The sequence below is a fragment of the Schistocerca cancellata genome, chromosome 6 (assembly GCF_023864275.1).
Source record: "Schistocerca cancellata isolate TAMUIC-IGC-003103 chromosome 6, iqSchCanc2.1, whole genome shotgun sequence".
Taxonomy (NCBI): Eukaryota; Metazoa; Arthropoda; class Insecta; order Orthoptera; family Acrididae; genus Schistocerca; species Schistocerca cancellata.
The window spans coordinates 212329250-212350219 of record NC_064631.1 but is presented as its reverse complement, the minus strand read 5'-3'; the positions used below and the strand labels follow the sequence as shown (position 1 = coordinate 212350219).

Sequence of the window (20970 nt, the reverse complement as noted above, 5' to 3'; positions counted from 1 at the left end):
TGTTGGCTCTTCTGCCAACACTTCAGTTACCACCCTTGCTTTTAATTTTAGTGATTCTGTATGCTGAGTCAGTTCCTCCGATAATCATTTCTTTTTCGATGTCTTCACATGTTTCCTGCAGGCATATCGTCTTAGCTTCCCTGCATTTCCTATGTATTTCATTCCTCAGTGACTCATATTTCTGTATTCCTCAATTTCCCTTAACATTTTTGTACTTTCTTCTTTCATCGATCACCTGAAGTGTTTCTTCTGTTATTCATGGTTTCTTACCTATTACCTTGTTTATACCTATGTTTTTCTTTCGAAATTCTGTGAATACCATTTCTAGAGCTATCCATTCCTCTTCAACTGTACTGCCTACTGAGTTATTCCTCATTGCTGTATCTATAGCGTTAGACAACTTCAAACGTATATTGTCATTCCTTAGTATTTCCGTATCCAACTTCTTTGTGTATTGATTCTTCCAGACTAATCTATTAAATTTCAGCCTACTGCTCATCACTACCATATTGTGATCTGAGTCTGTATCTGCTCCTGGGTACACGTTACAGTCCATTACCTGATTTCGGAATCTCTCTCTGACCACGATATAATCTAACTGAAATTTTCCTGTACGACCTGGCTTTTTCCAAGTATACATCCTCCTCTTCTAATTCTTGATCAGAGTATTGGCTTTTACGGTCTGAAATTTATTGCAGAACGCAATTAGTCTTACCCTCTCTCATTCCTCGTCTCACGCCCGTATTCTCCTGTAACCGTTTCTTCTATTTCTTTCCCGACAACTGCATTCCAGTCCCCCATGACTACTAGGTTTTCATCAGCCTTTCAATCAATATCCTATATACACTTTCTCTTCATCTTCGGCTTGCGATGTCGACATTTATGCCTGAACTATCCTTGTCTGTGTTGGTTTACTGTCGACTTTAATAAGAACAACACTATCATTGAACTGTTTACAATAACACACTGTCTGCCCTACCTTCCTATTCTTAACGAATCCTACTTCCTTTATGTCATTTTCTGCTGCTTTTGATATTACCCTATATTCATCTGACCAGTAATCCTTTTCTCTATTTCATTTCACTGACCTCTACTTTGTCTATATTGAGTCTTTGCATTTCCATTTTCAGATTTTCTAGCTTCCCTACCACGTTCAAGCTTCTGACATTCCACATCCCGGCTTGTAGAACGTTATCCTTTCATTGATTATTGAAATTTTTTCTCAGCGTCACCTCCCCCTTGGCAGTCCCTTCCCAAATTCTGGAATGGGGGACCATGCTGGAATCTTTTCCCACTGGAGATATCAACATGTCACTTTTTCAATTACAGGTCATATGTCCTATGGATACACATTAGGTGTCTTTAATGCAGTGGTTTACATTGCCTTCTGCATCCTCATACCGTTGATCATTGCTGATTCTTCCACCTTTAGGGACAATTTCCCACCCTGAGGACAACAGAGTGCCCTGAACCTCCGTCCGCTCCTCTGCTCTCTTTGAAAAGACCGTTGGCAGAATGACAGTGACTTCTTATGCTGGAAATCTTCGACCGCCAGTGTTGATTATTAATCAAAATTTAAGCGATGATGGGTTTTGAATCCGGAACTAGGACGTTTTTGTACTAACCAAAGACGCTCTCTCTAACCCACTTTTTTATTTTGTTAAATCCCGCCAAAATCAGAGGTCTCTCAATGATCAATACAGGGCCAATTACTTTTCTCATTATATATTAATGATGTCTCGACTACTCTTTTCCATAGCAAATATCACTTATATGCTAAAGATCTTTTGTTATGGCATACGCCAACGACCTTTATCGCTAAGTGAAAGTCTAACAAACCTATGTACACACATCCTGCAGGTAAATGCTGATTTACTTGCCTTATCAGAGTGAATGCATAACTTAGATTTGAAACTTAACCCATTTGAAACGCAAGCAGTCGTAGTCACTCAAAAAACTTATTAAATATCAGTACACAGAAACTCTTCCATTCTTAATCGTAAACAGTATAGAAATAACTTTTCCTCTTGGACCGTCGCTTAGACTCGACTGAATACAAAATCCAGTCTGTAAGAAGATATCACCATCACATCATTCGCTACGAAAATATAACAATATTCCCTTTCGAGCTGAAAAAGAAAGTCGTAGAGTCTCTAATACTCCCCATACTTGATTACGATGATCCTATTCTCAAAGGACTTCTGTCCGACCACTTACGCCCGCTAGAACTGCCGATAAATGTTTGTGTAGAACACATTTAGCCATTTCGACCATATCACTCCTGCTTATTAACAATACTCATGTCTACACGCTGATAAGCATAGGGACTATCATACTCTAAGCTCCATAGTTTTTCAGGCAATTAACTCCCTCTTATTTATTTTCAACTCTTACTATACTTTCAGAATAGCATAGCAGAAATACTTGTTCTCAAAAAGATAAAATCCTCTCTACAGCATTACATAACACTGCGAAATTCTCTAGATCATTTATTGTGTCATGAACTCATCTTTGGAACAATCTTTCTTAGAATATCAGAAAAATTAAATTCCTTTCAAATTTCATAAAACATCTTCTATAACAATAGCAAATTTCTCCCATATGCTCTCCTTCACAGTTCGATCTCCCTCCTGTGCACAGAGTTCTCTATTTAAATTCTGTCCTTTCCTAACAGCAACTGTCACTGTCATTTCAATCGTCTCTTCTTTCTTCATCTCTTCCGCTTCTGATAATGCTTCAAATGCGCTACACTAATCTATATCATTCTTAATGCCATTTATTGTTAATATTGGTAGCTGTGCCAATAATAATAATAATTTACATTTTGAATGGTATATAATAATATGGTTTGTGTTGTTCCTGGCCAGACATAAGAGAGGACCTTAAAGCTCTAATATGGTCAGGCTAAATAAGAATAAATAAAAGCGTAAAATTTGCTATGCACTACATACTTGTCTGCTTATGATAGCTTTTGTCTTTTAATGATAACGTATTTCAGTATTTAAAGTCTGAAACACCCACAATGAAAAGGAACTAATCATTTTAATGAACTTTAAATTAACATTAAATTAAAATAACAATTCTTGTTTAAATTACGAATTTTGTTTTGCTAATGTATTACATGTAATTTAAACCAGTTCAGTCTAATATCAGCTGTTTCTGTATACCAAACAGAAGAACTGTCCAATTAGTTATATAAATTAATAACGAACACACAATCTACAGTTTTCTACTTACCTCTATCTATATCACCCACCGACGAAGCACATCGGCCGAAAGGTCTAGGACCCTGCAGAAGAAAGGTCAAAAATTGTTTAAAGTATTCATTAAACTCTATACTACAAAAATTATTCTTAGTTTAATGTTTAGCAGGTTTGCCTTTCCAAGAACATACATATTGTCTTTGTTACTGTTCTTACGGATAGTAAATCAGTATTTGCGTGCTTATTATTCTCAATAGTGTTTTTTGTTTTGTATTGGTATAGCCAAGTAACATAAATAACCCAATAACAGAGACTCTCTGAAAGGTGTACGTCATGACTCTTTTTCGTCAAAAAAACGTAACATTAAAAACGCCATCAGCCGTGTGTATTTTGAATGTATTTTATTTATGCGACCAGTTTTGTTGTTTCAGTACACCGTCTTTTGAGCCATAACTAACGTGTAGGAGGAATCCAACCTCATGTGCAGTCTAAATGGGGGTCAGCAATAAGTAACTCTTATCCGTAGACTTCTGGTATCAACAACGCTTTCGCTTCGTTCATCAACTAAAGACTGCTGAAAAAGCTATTCCCGTCATTACTTCTTCAATGTACATGATGAACAAGACCATATGCTCTTTTTGACCCGAGACTGTTATTCCACTCTTATTGTTCCTCGCTTGATTGGTATACTTATTTTCTATTACCTGTCTGTCTCCCAAATATCTTGCACCATTTTACGTTGTGTAACGCTTTTCCTAGGTCGACACATCCTACAACAGTGTCTTGACTTTTCTTGTCTTGACCACGTTATCAATTGCAAGTTAGGAATTCCCTCTCCGGTAATTTCTTAAAGTCAAACAAATCTCCATGTTAGATATTCGCACCTTTCCTTTTTAATTCTCTGTATATTCTTCTTCCTTGCTACTTGGATACATGAACTATTAAGCTAACTGTGCGACTCGCGCATTTATCTCGCATTTGATTGTGTAGATGACGCTCTTCCGATAGCCCGATTGTATGTTCCAGAGTCATAGTTTCTGCAAACCAGTCTGATTTTAGAATTTCTAAGGCAATGTTATCTTCGCTTTCTGCTTTATATTTGATCTCAGCCTTCAAAAGATCTTTCACACACTGCCTGCAATACAGGAGCCCTTATGTTCAACTGGAACACATTTCTCCTTCTAACACTTAAAACAGTTTTTGCAATTCGTAGGGGACCTCGGCGTACAATTTTACCAACCCGCTCTCTCATTTGCGTTTAACAGTGGAATTCCTTTTCCCCTCTTAATACTGACTCCCTTGGTTTTAATTTTACCGAAGGATGTCTTGACTTTCCGATTACCAGTTCCTTTTGGATTTCTTCACGTATCTCCTGCAGTCATTTCGCAGTAACTTCCTGCACTTCATATCAATTCCATCACTTTTCATTGCTCTGTCCCTTTCTTTTCATAAATATTTCTGTATTTCACTCTTTCATCGATCAATTCAAATATTTATTCTGTCGCTCCCAGTTTCTTCGGTTACTTTTCTTCTATTCATCATGTCTGTCGAGGTTAGTAATTGTCCTCTTCAATTCAAATGCCTTCTGTGATATTCATTATCGTAGTATCTACAGCCTCAGAGAACCTAAAACGCAGATTATCTTTCCTCCGTTGTTCAGTATCCCATTACCTAACACACCTTCCTGACTATTATCTAATCTTCAACATTACTAAGCTGCGAACTATGTCTGTATTTGCTCCTGGGCACGTACTACAGTATCTCATTTCAGAATCTTTGTTTTATGATCACCTGATCCATCTGGCATCTTCCTCTAGGATGCAAGTACTACTCTCAAACGAAGGCGTTGGCATAAGACAGGAATTCGTCACGTGACGTACCAGACAAGTCGGAAGATTGAAAAAATTATTCTCGTGTTTCTAGGCCTTTTCCAGGTATACCTCTTTCTCCAGCGATTCTTGAACAGTCTATTTGCTATTGCTAGCGGAAATTTATTGCAGTACTCAAAGAGTCCTCCTGCTCTCTCATTCCCATTACCGAGTCCGTATTATTGCACAGAACTAACTTTTATTCCCTCTACTATTATAGTAGTCCGCTCCTCCATGATTATTATATTTTCATCGCCCATTGCATAATGAGTTACTCGTTCAGTGCCATCGTACACTCTATCTCTTCGTTTTCTGCTTGTCGGTAGATAAACACGAAAAATTGTTGTTGGCGTTCCTCTACTGTCGATTCTGACGAGAATAATCATCGATCAATCTGCCTGTGGCAACCGTAGTGAGCGGGCATGCGGTGTTGTGTGCGCCGTGAGTGGGTCTGCTTATGTATGCTAGAGTGCTCTCTGTTTCCTTTCACAGTGTACATTCGTCACGGTGCAGTAAAAATATCGCTTTTCAAATAAAACAAGTGAAGTAAAACTGGATGGTGAGAAATTCTCAGGCATTCATATGCGTTAGTGTCTTGAAAGGAGGAGGTAAGATGAACATCAACAAATACAAAGCCGGCCGGAGTGGCCGAGCGTTTCTAGGCGCTTCAGTCTGGAACCGCGCGACCGCTACGGTCGAAGGTTCGAATCCTGCCTCGGGCATGCATGTGTGTGATGTCCTTAGGTTAGTTAGGTTTAACTAGTTCTAAGTTCTAGGGGACTAATGACCACAGCAGTTGAGTCCCATAGTGCTCAGAGCCATTTGAACCATTGTGCAAAACAAGGATAATGGAATGTAGTCGAATTAAATCAGTTTCTGCAGAGGGAATTAGATTAGGAAACGAGACGCTTAAAGTAGTAGATGACTTTTGATATTTGGGCAGAAAAATTAACGATGGCTGAAGTAGAGGTGATATAAAATGTAAACTGTCCATGGTAAAAATAGCGTTTCTGAAGAAGAGAAATTTGTTAAGATCGAATATTGATTTGAGAGTTAGGAACTCTTTTCTGAGAGTATTTGAATGAAGTGTAGCCATGTAGGGAAGTGAAACATGGTCATAAGCAATTTAGACAAGAAGAGAATAGAAGCCTTTGAAATGTTGTGCTACGGAAGAATGCTGAAGGTTAGAAGGTACTGGGGTGACACAACCTGACTAGAACAAGAGATAGGTTGATAGGACACATTCTGGGACATCAAGCGATCACTAGTTTGGTAGTACAGAGAAGTGTGTGGGGGGGGGGTAAAAATCTTAGAGGGAGACCAAAAGATGAATATAGTAAGCAGATTCAGAAGAATGTAGGTTGCAGCAGTTATTCACAGATGAAGATGCTTGCACAGGATAGAGTATAATGGAGAGCTGCATTTAATCAGTCTTCAGACTGAAGACCACAACTACAGCTACAACAACATTAAAACAGCGTATTTGTGAGACGCATAAAATTTAAGCACGTTGGTAGTTTGGTAAGCACAGCTATCATTATTTGTGCTGGTTTCGGTTTAAGATCTGTAAGAACTTACAATAAGCACTTTAAAGTTCCATCTGATGGGTTGGAGACGATACATTGTCAGATGGAGGTCTGCATGAGAGTTTCAGAAGCATGTAGGGTCTTGTCTCTTTATCTGTAAGCACAAAGGATTTAACAAAAGAAGATTACCCCTGTGCTCAGCAGAACATTTTAACAATTCTTGTAATCGCAAAAGACCTTTAAAGGAACGTAGTAACAACGGCTACCACCGGATAAGTACTCACGCAACCATTTTGTTAAGGTGAAATGAAATCAGTGCATCTTACATCCCTTTAAGCGAATAAATCTGAATGGGCTGAAGAAATGAAAATAATGCTCTGAAAATAAATGTATTGCTAATACGTCAGAGACAGATATATCAAAAACAGACAGAAATAATATTGAGCAAAAGTGTCCAGAAAATTCAAACGTACAGAAGCAAAAATAGGGCGTGTAGAAAACAACATACTGAAGTAATTATTTCCAGGAATGACAGGTTCACTTGATCAAGAAGTAAGTGATACTTCAGTAACTGCAGAAAAGGAGGGAAAAGTTATGTAAAGCACGAGTAAGAAACAAATGATCAACAGGTGAACAAATTACGACGGAACTGGAACAAACGGAGACCTGAATGTTACTCAGTATGAGGACTACGAAATAAAGGAGCGCAGTCTGGCTAATGATGTAGGAAACAATGCTGTGATGCAACCTAAAAGGCCGACATTATCTATCCCTAACAGAGAAAGGTCCAGGAGCAATTAACATCACAAAAGAAGGAAAGACGATAAGAAAGGCTACATACGCTCTGTGGAGAAAGGTTACATACACTCCGTATGTGAGCATCAAGAAAGGTTCTGTACGCACAAGAATGTAGGGACTTGGGACTGGCAAGCGGTAAACAGAAATACGGACCCTGGGCAGATGAACTTCTAGGCACACCGGGAAAATTCCGACTTTAGTTTCTTTTATTTGGCTCATACATGTCACAATTAAACGGTGCAGGCCTATAACACTGCAAAAACTGATGTAAACAAACTGACGAGCAAATTGAAAATATCAGTACTTGCAGATTTTATGTATCGCTACTCTGTCGACGTAGCTGTTGTACAGTACGTTTCTTCAGAGGAAATCCATGTGTCGTTCTACGAGTCTTATATGAATATACGCAGGACTTGTTGATCAGGGTGGACTTACTAGTGAAGGAAGGAATTCTGTTTACGGAAATGAAACACTCAGATTCGCGCCGTGAAATTTCTGGACTTCTTTCTAACACACTAATACTGAAAATACCCATTGTTGGTCAGGTAATAAAACTGAGGGATCAAAATTTTAAAGTAGTATGTGTATTTGTTGCGTAAGAACACACAGATAGTTACCTAAGGCAATGATTTCAACTGTATGTTACATATTACTGGCCAACATCCAAACTTAAGAGACTGAAGCCTTGGCTTTCATGACACGTGGAAAACAACACATGTATAGGTACCGACCTACACCTGTCTCATGAACGCAGCAGTAACAGGCTGGATAGTATTTCTGCAGCGGTCATCGAAAACGAACCTAATTAATCCTGACATAGTTCCTCCCACCTTCTCTGATTATTACTGATACATAGCCTATATCGGGTTACTACCACAGCAAAGATCAAGATTTTGAAGCAAATCATTACGCCGAGGATTGAAATAATTTAACGCGTATGGTGGCTTGTATAAGGCAAGTACAGAAATATTCTAGTGCTCTTGAATGCTGGGTAAAACGGGCAAGTCGGCTGACTAAGAAGTTTCTAATACGCTTTTAGACATCTTGAATTTCGAATATTCATATATCTGTAAATCTTGTAGTAAACGTACAGACCTTGTGTGTGATATACAAAGTATTGATAAGGTTTAGGTTAAAATTTAATCTATCACATAGCAACAGCTGGATGGTCTTAAAGAAAGAACCTAAGTAATAAACGAAGCCGAGGCAGGTCAAACATTCTTGTACTATCTTCTAAGATACAACACATGAGCAATCAACAGATAGTAAAAAGTACGCAAATAGAGAAAGTAAATGTAGTGAGAGAGCAAAAAGGTTTTCTAAAGAAACTCATACCTACTTTCGGAACCTTTGTGGAGAGGGTGTTACCGGTGATAAGGAAACTCACTATGTGACAAAAAAGCTCGGCACAAATGACAATCGAACATTTTGCAAGCCCTACACAAACAAAGAGATTCTTCAATCAATAAGACAAGCACCGGAAGGGAAATTATCGGGCTCAGATGAAACACCAGCCGAGTCTTATGAGATTCTTGGGAGAGGAAAAATCAGCAAATTACCAATGTAATGAATTGTATACGATATTCTGCAAAATTTTGATGAAGGAATAGCCGTACTAATCCCAGTTTGATAACATTACGCAACATAAGCGAGTGCAGACGTAACTGCTTGATGAGAATAACTCACAAGCTGCAAGAATATAACGAGAAAATTCCCAACTAGCAATAGGACTGACATTCATAAAAGAAAAAAATATGTTTACTTTCATATACATAGTCATTACTATTATTATTATTCTTGATTGTTATAATTATTTTTTGATTGTTATAATTATCATTGTACTACTTTTATAATCTCTATTTTTTTCTGTAACATTAATACTGTATAACATGTTATATGTCCTTAATGATCTGTAGAAACTGAAATTTGTTGAATCTGAATATGCCTGGTTAGGTGTAAGAGAGGGCCTGAAGGCCCTAATCTTGCCAGGTAAAATAAATGCATAAATAAATAAATAAATACCAGTTGTCTTCTTGAAAGCATTCGATAGAAGAAGCCGGAAGTACCTTACAGAATAATGACCGCGAAAGGGTTTAATCCTGAATTCATAAAACCACTGAGTCATATACAGCTTATCAAGCTCGAGAATTGTGATATATGGACAAAGTACTAAAGTAATAAACACAAACCGCTCAGTAAAACAAAAATGCCCCTTACCCATGATGGTGCTCCCGATAGTGCTGGATCTCCTATATCAATAATAGATCATGAAATTTAACTATTAAACGTCGTTGGTGTACTTACTGCTTCTGTATCAAATGCAGATGTTATCTGAATAGCGCTAAAGAACCGAAAAGATATGAAAACGTTGGACAAGAAAATAGCAGCAAGAGGTTCTAAAGCGAAGAGCGACAAGACCGAGATTATTATGTTAGGAATGTGTATCAGGGTAACCAACAAACATGAGTTTCGGTAGACAGAGCCCCGAAAAATACTAGATGTAATCTACAACAACTCTCAAAAAATAAATAATTGGAGAAAGGTGTTACGAGTTATTAGAGAGAAAATGAAAGAAAAATGCTGAAAGAGACTTTTCATTACTCCAAAATAGAGGCTGTTTACAATCTATTTTGGCTAAAATACGGTATAAATCGTACCAGTGCCGAAACAAATCGTAACTTGGATAAAATCTGAAATAGACTTGTGTATCTGGCAGCATAATATGCTCAAGGTTAAAATGTCAACTTTAACTTCATTGTAGCATAAGGAAGATTATGGTTGTGGGATATTAAAAGGCAATGTGATGTCGTATCTTTGTAGGATATAAATCGTGGAGGGAAGTAAAAGAACTACCGAATGGTTTAACAGCTGTGATTTTGAAACATATACAACAACAAAGCGTGAATCTACCTAGCCAGTATATCTCAGTCATTTCTTGAACTGTACTGGGCTATATTACATGGAATGCAGCTGTATACTAGATACAATTAAATACAAAACCTTCAAAAAAGCTGCAATATATAGAGGTGCTCCATAAATCCAGAGTTAACAGTATTTTAAGGAAATAAACTGACAGAGAACAAACGTCAGTATAGCAAATATATCCAAAAGACATTTAACTTTGTTTTGTGAAATTGATATCTGGGAGTAAATTAAACAGCAGCAGTAAATACAAAGCTTAGCTCGATTAAGCTACATGAAACAAACAACTGAAAATTTCGAAAAATTTCATATTACTGCCTTGAACAGTTGGTAAAACTCTACACTTACACGATCAATTTCAGTCGGCTATCCATCATCAGGTTCGTAAAGGTATTCACAGCACCATGTCAGGCGAAATATAAAATCATTATGGTCGGATGATAAAATCATGAGCTATACACTGTTGTCATACCGCGATATAAATTACATTGCCAGTTTATAAATTTTGTGCTAGGTAGTGTTCTCACTCATGTTATAACTGCAATCGGCGTTGACACTGTGAACAGATTCATACCGCATGGAGAAGACCTCACATACAAGAACATGTAGACAAGAAAGTGATATTAGTATCAGAACAATGTATAATTCACGATTTTGACGATAAGGATTTTCACGTAGCATGGTACAATGAACACTGGAACTGCTTGTGTAAATAAAGAACTTTATCAGAAACTCAAGACGGTAAAATGACATTGTTCAAATATATGAGCTGTGGGAAACAACCTCCTGGAAACTTGTGACAGTCGTCCCTGCGGGGGGAAAACAGTCTCGGAAATTTCTGTCAATCAAATACGAGAAAAAGTAAAAACTAAACTTAGTGTGTAGAACAAACTCAAGACGTATACTGACGACGAAATTCTTATAGAGAGGAGATAATGTCGACCAACAAAGCAAAATGCAAAATGCGAAAATATTGCAGCTGTGCTATGCCAGTCTATATGAGTTCTTTAGCCGTATAATCACTATGAACGAGTATTGTATAGCTATTATCAAGAGACAAAGGAAACTTGCGGATACACCGCCACCATAAAGTGCAGTTACCCAACTGTCATCGGGGTAAGTGACGTTCAATGTATTCTGGGACTGCCATGGTGCGATTCCAACAAGTTGTATTCGCAAGGGGCAAATCGCCTAAAGAAGCCACAGGACTGTTGAAGGAATGACGTTTCAGTCGGCTGTAGAATGATTGTTCTGAAGATAATTTACCATCTGTAACAATCACATTAATATCAAATTAAGTGTTTCAGCCGAAATCAGATATATTTACATCGTAACACATGACTTGGTTCATTCTAATTAATACAGAAACCACAATGTTCACCCATGCAGTCAATCCAGTGAGGTTTCTACAGTGATGGGAGTGAACCACGACAAGTATTTTATGATACGAGGATGGCCGATTCCAGTCGAAACTAGTCGTTTCGTTTGAAATTAGTGTGACCGTGGCGGAAAATAAATTATTTTCAAAGCTTCTCGAGGCGTTGTGGGAAGTTGTCCAAGAGGGTGTTTTCGTTCCACGACAACGCCTCAGGTCATTCTGCACAGGACAGAGTGGCACACAAGTTGCTCCTTTGGGCTATCAAATTTTGGCTCACCTTGCTCAATTCTCCTGACATGGCGCGCAGTAGTATGTCACGGCGTGGCAAGGATTTCCGGGATGATGAGGAGGTGGGTGTTTCCTGAACAACCGATGCAACAAAGGTCTCACCCAGGTTATCCATCGTTTGAAAGAACGTAACTATCCCTCCTATATGGTCACACACAATGAGGTGATAAAAATCATGGGATAGCAACATGCCCGTATACAGATGGCGGTGCATTACGTACACAAGATCTAAAGAGCACTGTCGGAGCTGTCATTTGTACTCAGGTGATTGATGTGAAAAGTTTTCCGACGTGTTTGTGGCCGCACGACGGGAATTAACAGACTTTGAACACGCAATGGTAGCTGGAGCTAGACGCTTGGGACATTCCACCTAGTAAGTGATTAGGGAATTCAATATTCCGAGATCCATAGTGTGACGAGTGTGCCGGGAATACTAAATTTCACTGCCGAGAATAATAGGTTACAAAGAAGTGACCGTGAGCCTTCACTTAACGACCGAGAGCAGTGCCGTTTGCATAGAGTTGTCAGTGTTAACAGACGTGCAAGAATGTGTGAAATAACCGCAGAAATCAATTTGGTACGTACGACGAACGTATCCGTTAGCAGAGTGTGGCGAAATTTGGCGTTAATGGGCTATAACAGCAGACAACCGATGCGAGTGCCTTTGCTAACAGATCGACATCGCCTGCAGCGCCTCTCCTGGGCTCGTGGCCATATCTGTCGGACCCTAAACTACTGGAAAACTGAGGCCTAGTCAGATGAGTCGCGATTTCCGTTGGCAAGAACTGATGGTAAGGTTCGAGTGTGGCGCAGGCCCCACAAAGCAATGGATCCAAGTTGTGAACAAGGCACTGTGCAAGCTGCAGACTCTCCATAATGGTGTGGGATGTGTTTACATGTAACGGATTGGGTACTCTGGTCAAAGTTATTTACGGCTACTTGGAGACCATTTGCAGCCATTGATGGAATTCATGTTCTCAAACAAAGATGGAATTTTTATGGATAATAATAAGCCACGTCACCTGGTCGCAGTTGTTCATGACTGGATTGAAGAACGTTGTGGGCACTTCGAGCAATGGTTTGTCCACTCAGATCACCGGACATGAACCCCATCGAACATTTATGGGTCACGATAGAGAGATCAATTCAAGCATAACATCTTGCACCGGCAAAACTGCTGCAATTATGGCACGGGAATGTTGAGTCCATGCCACGTCGAGTTGTTGCACGACGCCGGGCAAAAGGAGGTCCGACACTACATTAGGAGGTGAATGTAACTCCACCTTCTGGTGCAGTATGAGACTATGGCTGTTCAATGTTCAATAAAAACAATAGCAATCATCGTTATATAGGTTTATTTATAGGCAGCCAGTTTCGACGTTACACTACGTCGTCTTCAGGCCACAACTGCTCCAATCCAGTAACCTTCGTGTTACAAATATAGCAGTGCCTTTAACTGGTCTCGTAATAGCCATTATGGGCATACGAGCACGTGTGCCCGTAATAGCTATTACGAGACCAGTCAAAGGCGCTGCTATATTTGTAACACGAAGGTTACTGGATTGGAGCAGTTTTGGCCTGAAGACGACGTAGTGTAACGTCGAAACTGGTTGCCTAGAAATAAACCTATATAACGGCGATTGGTATTGTTTTTCTTGAACATTAGAAGGTAACCCATGACTTTTAGAAGCTTAGTATATGCACTCCGTCTTCAGGCCTCGAGTGGCCAACGGGGACCATCCGACCACCGTGTCATCCTCAGTGGAGGATGCGGATAGAAGGGTGTGGGGTTAGCACACCGCTCCCCCGGTCGTTATGGTGGTATTCTTGACCGAAGCCGCTAGTATTCGATCGAGTAGCTCCTCAATTGGCATCACGCAGCTGAGTGCACCCCGAAAAATGGAAACAGCGCATAGCGGCCTGGATGGTCACCCATCCAAGTGCCGACCACGCCCGATAGCGCTTAACTTCGGTGCTCTCACGGGAACCGGTGAATCCACTGCGGCAAGGCCGTTGCCTACCTTAGTATACGAGATGTGGAAACGTCAAGCAGCCTGTTACAGTCAGTTCGCTAGCCCGTTGAATGGCAAGCAGACTTGCCACAGGAGCAGCCGCACTTACCCTGCGAGCGGTGACGCTACCAGCCGCCAGCAGCAGAGCCAGCAGCAGCGCTGCCGGAGAGAGCACGGTGGTCGCCATGGTGTGTGGCGGTCGGCGGCCGGCGCGCCCGCTTTATACCGCGGCGGGCGGATGCCGCCGCTTCCGGCAGCCTCGGCGCGCCTCTGCACTTGCCGGGACTCTGCTCCGCTCTTCAGCCGAATCGCGGGTGACGCCACGCTCTGCAAAAAAGCCCGTGTCTGAGATAAGGCTCTGCGCGGCGTGGCGCGGCCGAGCTGTGTAAATAAGCTGATACTGTCGCTCCCTAGTTTGCGGCCAACGAAGGCTTCGCCGAAACGCCGCTCCCCACCAGTCGTTGCAAAGATGGAGCCCAGGTTAGGGTTGAACAGTGTTTCGTCATTCCACAAAACTTTAAGCAACCAGTATCTCCAACATCCTCAATGAAATTAATACAATTATAGAAGTTCAAAAAGACAAACGCTCTTGTGGGGTTGATGATATTTCAAACAGAATTCCGAAAAGTTCTCCCAAAATCATAAGTAATGTCCTTAGTGATATATACTCGTACAATGCATCATTGGCACACCGAATTTATCCAGACAGGTTTAAATATGTAGTTATTAAGCCACACCGCCGCGCGGGATTAGCCGCGAGTTCTAGGGCGCTGCACTCATCGACTGTGTGGCTGGTCCCGGCAGAGGTTCGAGTCCTCCCTCCGCCATGGGTGTGTGTGTTTGTTCTTAGGATAATTTAGGTTAAGTAGTGTGTAAGCCTAGGGACTGATGACCTTAGCGGTTAAGTCACATAAGATTTCAAACACACAAACACACTTGAACACACACACTATTAAGCCACACCGTAAGAAAGGTGACAAGAAAAACAATCATTCAGTTTCCTTACTGATACATTTTTCCAAAATATTCGAGAAAATGATATACTCAAGTACAGTTGCACAGCCGGCCGGAGTGGCCGTGCGGTTCTAGGCTCTACAGTCTGGAGCCGAGCGAACGCTACGGTCGCAGGTTCGAATCCTGCCTCGGGCATGAATGTGTGTGATGTACTTAGGTTACTTAGGTTTAATTAGTTCTAAGTTCTAGGCGACTGATAACCTCAGAAGTTAAGTCGCATAGTGCTCAAAGCGATTTGAACGATTTTTGAACTGTCGCACACTTAAAAGGAAACAATTTGCTTAGTATATTACAGTCTCAATTCCAGAGAGATTGCCCGACTGAGAATGCTATTTATACAGTCACTTATCAAAGAGTACAAGCCTTAAATAATAACATATCGCCAACAGGTATTTTTTGCGATCTCTCCAAGGGCTCCGATTGTTTAGACCATTATACTCTCTCAGAAAAACTCAAAGTTTAGGGAATTGATGGTTTTACACACAGCTGGTTTGAATCATACTTGAAAAACAGAATAAAAGATATCGCGCTTAGTAGTTCAGACAACGTCGCAAAGGTAGAAAAAACTAGTGCCTGGGGTAAAATTAGAATAGGAGTCTCTCAGGATTCAATTTTGAGTTCAAATGGTTCAAATGACCCTAAGCACTATGGGACATAACATCTGAGGTCATCAGTCCCCTAGAGTTAGAACTAGTTAAAACTAAGTAACCTAAGGACATCACATACATCCACGCCCGAGGCAGGGTTCGAACCTGCGACCCTAGCAGCAACGCGTTTCCAGACTGAAGCGCCTAGAACCGCTCGGTCACAACTGCCGGCGCAAATTTGGGTCCAGTCCTGTTCTTTATACCGGTTTTAAAAAGGAGGTGTCGACTACTTTGAGATGTGGTAGTGCTCGTCGAAACAAGAAAAATAAGTCCAATAAACACGGGTCCGAATACACATACTTTCCGAGATAAAGACGTGTTTATAGGACGGCCTGCGCGATGCTTGGTTGTGGATATTGGCACTGTCGGCAGGGCATCGTGATGTCTTACTCACAGTACTCTACCAACCACTAGGTGGTCTGCAGTCAGTTGTGTGGTTCGAGTCGTGTTGCAAGCTACGTTAGTTTTCGTCGTATTTGTGTGCCTTATTGTACTGCACTGTCAATCCAGGGTACGTATTGGTGTTTTATCTTCTTCCAAAACCGGATTCACTTATGTGTTTACTATCATTGCACTGTTTATACGTACAGATGTTGTACATTTACATTTTCTCTCTCCCACCACTTGTTAGCAATGGAAGCCTACCATTGGACATGTGAAAGAGCGGATATGATATTTTGCTATGGTTTAGCAAATGGATGTAGTCTATAAGAGGGTATCCTCTACGATGAAAAATGTCCACAGCGCGGGGTGCCCTCTGAGGAGCTGTTCGGCAGTCTTTTCCAGCGTCTGAGGGACGCAGGTACCCTTGCACCTTGCAAGAGCGACAGTGAAAGACCCCGCACAGTCCGCACGCCTGAGATGGAGGAGGGAGTGCTACATTCCGTGGAACAAACCTCTGGGACCAGTGTGTGACCATTAGCAGCAGCAGAAGGCTAGGGTCACTCTCCGACCTGGGGGTAATTCATGAACAAATGCTGTACCCATATCATCTACAGCGCGTTCAGGCCCTAAGACCACAGGATCATCATGGTAGACGGTGTTTCTGTCAGTGGCTGTTGCAGAAGTATGCCCCAGATCCACTGTTCACATCCTAGATTTTATTTACCGATGAGGCAGGGTCACATGAAATGTGTTGTGGATTTCCATAACCAGCATGTATGGACAGGTGTAAATTCCCAAGCTATTCAAGAAAGAAGACATCATCACCGATTCTCAATCAACGTATGGGCGCCGGCCAGAGTGTCCGAGCGGTTCTAGGCGCTACAGTCTGGAACCGCGTGACCGCTACGGTCGCAGGTTCGAATCCTGCATCGGGCGTGGATGTGTGTGATGTCCTTAGGTTAGTTAGGTTTAAGTAGTTCTAAGTTCTAGGGGACTGATGACCTGAGATGTTAAGTCCCATAGTGCTCAGAGCCATTTGAACCATTTGTACGTATGGGCAGGTGTACTTCGCGATAGATTAGTAGGGCCAAACGTACTACCACACAAGTGCATTGCCGGCCGGTGTTGCCGTGAGGTTCTAGGCGCTTCAGTCTGGAGCCGCGTGACCGCTACAGTCCCAGGTTCGAATCCTGCCTCGGGCATGGATCTGTGTGATGTCCTTAGGTTAGTTAGGTTTAAGTAGTTCTAGGGGACTGATGAACGCAGATGTTAAGTCCCATAGTGCTCAGAGCCATTTGAACCATTTCTGAACCAGAAATGCATTACTCATTAACGTATTGTCTACCTTACTGGAGGCTGTGGCATTGCAACAACGAATACAATGTGGTTCATGCATGATGGCGCACCAGCTCACTTTCGTCACAATGTGCGCGAACATCTGACGCAGGTATTTCAGGACCGCTGGATTAGTCGGGGAAGTCCCACACCTTGGCCTGCTCGTTCCCCCGACCTCAATCCCCTAGACTGTTGCTTATTGGGACGCTTGAAGGAATTGGTCTACGCCACTCCACTCAACGATGTGCGGACTCTACAGGGTCTCGTCTTCAATCCGTGCCAGCAGGTACAACAACTGGGTTTACGTCAAAGGGTGCGTCATGCCTTACGCCAGAAGGCAGAGAGTTGAATTGTCGTGAATGGGAGCCACGTTGAACACCTCCTTCAAACACATGTTTGTCGCAGAAAGTATGCATTTCCAGATCCATGGGACTTATTTTTCTTGTTTCGATGAGTACTACAACCTCTCGAAGTATTCGATACTTTTTTTTAAAAAATGTGAATGACTTTCCGTTTAACATTCGACAAGCAAACTCGGTAATTTTTGCAGATCCCTTTAGAGAGAAAACAACAGAAAATGGACTCACCCTGAAGTTTGAAAAAACACACTATATTCAGTTCTATACAACAAATTGTCATGCACTATGATGTAGCACGTGAAGAGAAGTCTGTAAGTAGGGTAGAATGCTCTACATTATTGCGTATACATACTGATTAAAACGTGAACTGGAAGATGCATATTACTGAGCTTCTCAGGCAGTTAAGTTCAGCTGTTTTTGCTCTTTGTATGATTGCTAGTCTTGGAAACCAACGTATCAACGTACAGACATATTTTACACATTATATATATGTCGTACGGAATAATTGTTTGGGGTAGCTCATCACTTAGAAAGAAGACATTGACTGCACAAAAGCGAGAAGTAAAAACAATTGTGGTGTGCACTCACGGATCTCATGTAGGTATCCTCAAGGAGTTGGGTATGTTAACTGCGCCAGCACAATAAATATTTTCGCTAATGAAATGCGTCAAATATGGTCCATCACAATTTGGGAAGAATAGTGATGTAGATATCCACAACACTACACCGAAAATGACCTTTATCACCCATTGTTAAAGCTTTCAGTGGTTCAGAGAGGAGTTCAGCACGTACCAGTAAAATTTTTGATCATATGCGCAATAACCTAAAATTTCTGACAGGTAGCGAAGCGAGGTTTTAAATGTAATTTAAGATCATTTCTCCCGTACAATTACTTTTATTCCACTGACGAATTTCTGTTTATAAACTGGTATCCAGTAAAAAAGAAAAAAATGTAAGTGTAGTTTCATGAGTAGAAATAAAATGATAATGTGCTCAATAATGATAACACTAATCAATAATACATATCGTTTGCAGTGACTCGTTCCACATCATTTCGATAAAATAATTGTTCAAATCATCTATGGAACACGTAACTAACTAACTACCTAACCAACTAACTAGTTGTAATACGCCTCTTCACCGTTTGATATATAGTTATCTGTTTTCGAACCAAACGTTGATCATTATTTTAAAGTAAGTCGCATCGAAACCTGCATCCACATCTAAAACTCTATTATTTAGCTAATTATCTCGTTGCTCGTCTCGTTGGCTTCTGTAGGCACGATGCTGTTCGCGGACCCTATTCGCTTGCGGAGAAACATTAACTCATAAAAGGATTGCGATATTCAAGTGGTTTCCAAAGATTACTGAGTAAAATAAAGTTCTCGAACTTTGAAATAATTATATTCAGCAATATTTCACACTTATAACTACTGAATCAAAATTCATTTCCCTTTAGTAGTTCTACAAAAGCACATGAGCCCCATTTGCAGCAAGTCTTTCGCCAAGACTCTGAAGGACTCAGGAACCGAGTAGCAAGACGCCCCTCCCTTCTCCCCCCCCCCCCCCCCTACAAACTGCGATTCTGAGAGTGGCCTATTCAGACATATTCGTTACAGTGATTTCGCACTATAACCATACCAATATCGTTTTTAAGAAAGAAAATGTGGGGGCAAGGCTGTCCGCTGTTGGCGATAATTGTTTAATGTATTCAAGACCACGCCTCACCAAGATAGTGCACGACGAACAAGAACAGAGATATAAACCAAACTGTTTCTGACAATAACAACCTCTGGTACATATTTAAAAAACATTAATAAAATGAGTTTACAGAATTTAAGTAAAATGCTTAAACATTGATTCAGATATGTAGAATACTAATATTTAAGTATGAAATAAATGGTTTTTGTGAACATGTATTTATATGAAGTCTGGTAAAGTAGGATTGTTACTACTTCACTGGTAATTATGACATGGTACGTCACAGCTGGATTCGGATTTGGGAGAACGCTAGTTCAAATCCTCGTACAGTCATACAGAATTACAAACAATCCTGTTGGCAGAACATCCGCAACTGAGCATTATAGCAGAGGTTGAAAACACCGCTTCAGTTGTAAATTACTTTATTTTCACACGACCGGTTTCGGACTGTAATAAGCCCATCCTCAGGAGTCGTACTGGAAATAGCAAAAGACGGGAGATAATTTTCACAAGCCGCACCACATATCAAAACAAAAAAACAAAATTTCCCAAAAAGTTTTAAAAAACCTTTAAAACACATTTCGAAACCGCGCTCATAGGCAGCACACCGCGCCTGGTACAAGCGGCTCTTGGGGACCACAGCACAGCGTTAAGTGTCGTAATATCATTTGTATATATTCCCTACCCAGGCAGTTGTCCGTAGTACTGTCTGGTGCCAATTGCGCATTGACTTGGGTTTCATAGCACCTAGCCCGACCGGTGGCTTCGAAATGTTTTTTAAAACTTTTTAAAAACTTTTTGGAATTTTTTTTGTGTGTGTTGGGGCGTGTGAAAATTATCTCCCTTCTTTTGCTATTTCCAGTACGACAACTGAGGATGGACTTATAACAGTCCGAAACCGGTCGTGTGAAAATAAAACAATTTACAACTGAAGCGGTATTTTCAACCTCCGCCATACAGATTTAGATTTTCAGTAATTTTATTAGATCACTTAAGGTGAATAGTGAGATGATTGCTTTAAAAAAGGCATGGCAGATTTCCTTTATCAATCTGAGCTTGTGCTCCAATGCCCTCCCAGTCGACGGGACGATAAACCTTATTCTTCCTAACTCTTCACATTTTTCAAGACTAACCATCCTAGCGTCAGCCTTAACCGATTTACAAAAGTCACGCTAGCGTAATGTACCGGTCGCACAGAACACGGCTCGCCTCCTGCCCTTCATATTGGAAAACTTTCACCATCAGTGCCTAGCCAGGAAGAAGAGGGGAGGTGGTGGCGTAAGTTCCTGATTCAAGACTTCGCGCAAACATACTGGTTTTGATTCCTACCCTCTCAGCAGTCTCATGAAACTGATTAGTTGCTTAGATGTGTGGAAAGCTCGAGTTTGATAACATAAGCATCCTTATTAAAATAATTTTAGACGAATGTAGCTAAATTATTCAAAAGTAAGCCCCAGAAGGTGAAATTTTGAATAGCACTCTGATTCCTTCTCACTCACTTGCACTCAAACTTCGACACAGAGGGTTAATTACTT

The 20970-nt window shown here is 40.8% G+C and overlaps 1 protein-coding gene across 1 annotated transcript in view; it reads right to left on the bottom strand.

The window, feature by feature from the left end:
- The window catches only part of LOC126191063 (uncharacterized), a 52713-nt gene extending 38458 nt beyond the window's left edge, over positions 1 to 14255 (bottom strand). Inside the window, exons 1-2 of the mRNA XM_049931780.1 lie at positions 14105 to 14255; positions 3238 to 3289 (exon numbers count right to left, since the gene is read on the bottom strand). Coding sequence (XP_049787737.1) covers positions 3238 to 3289; positions 14105 to 14182 — 130 coding nt within the window. The 5' untranslated portion in view covers positions 14183 to 14255. The remainder of the gene's footprint in view (positions 1 to 3237; positions 3290 to 14104) is intronic.
- Positions 14256 to 20970: the final 6715 nt, after the last annotated feature.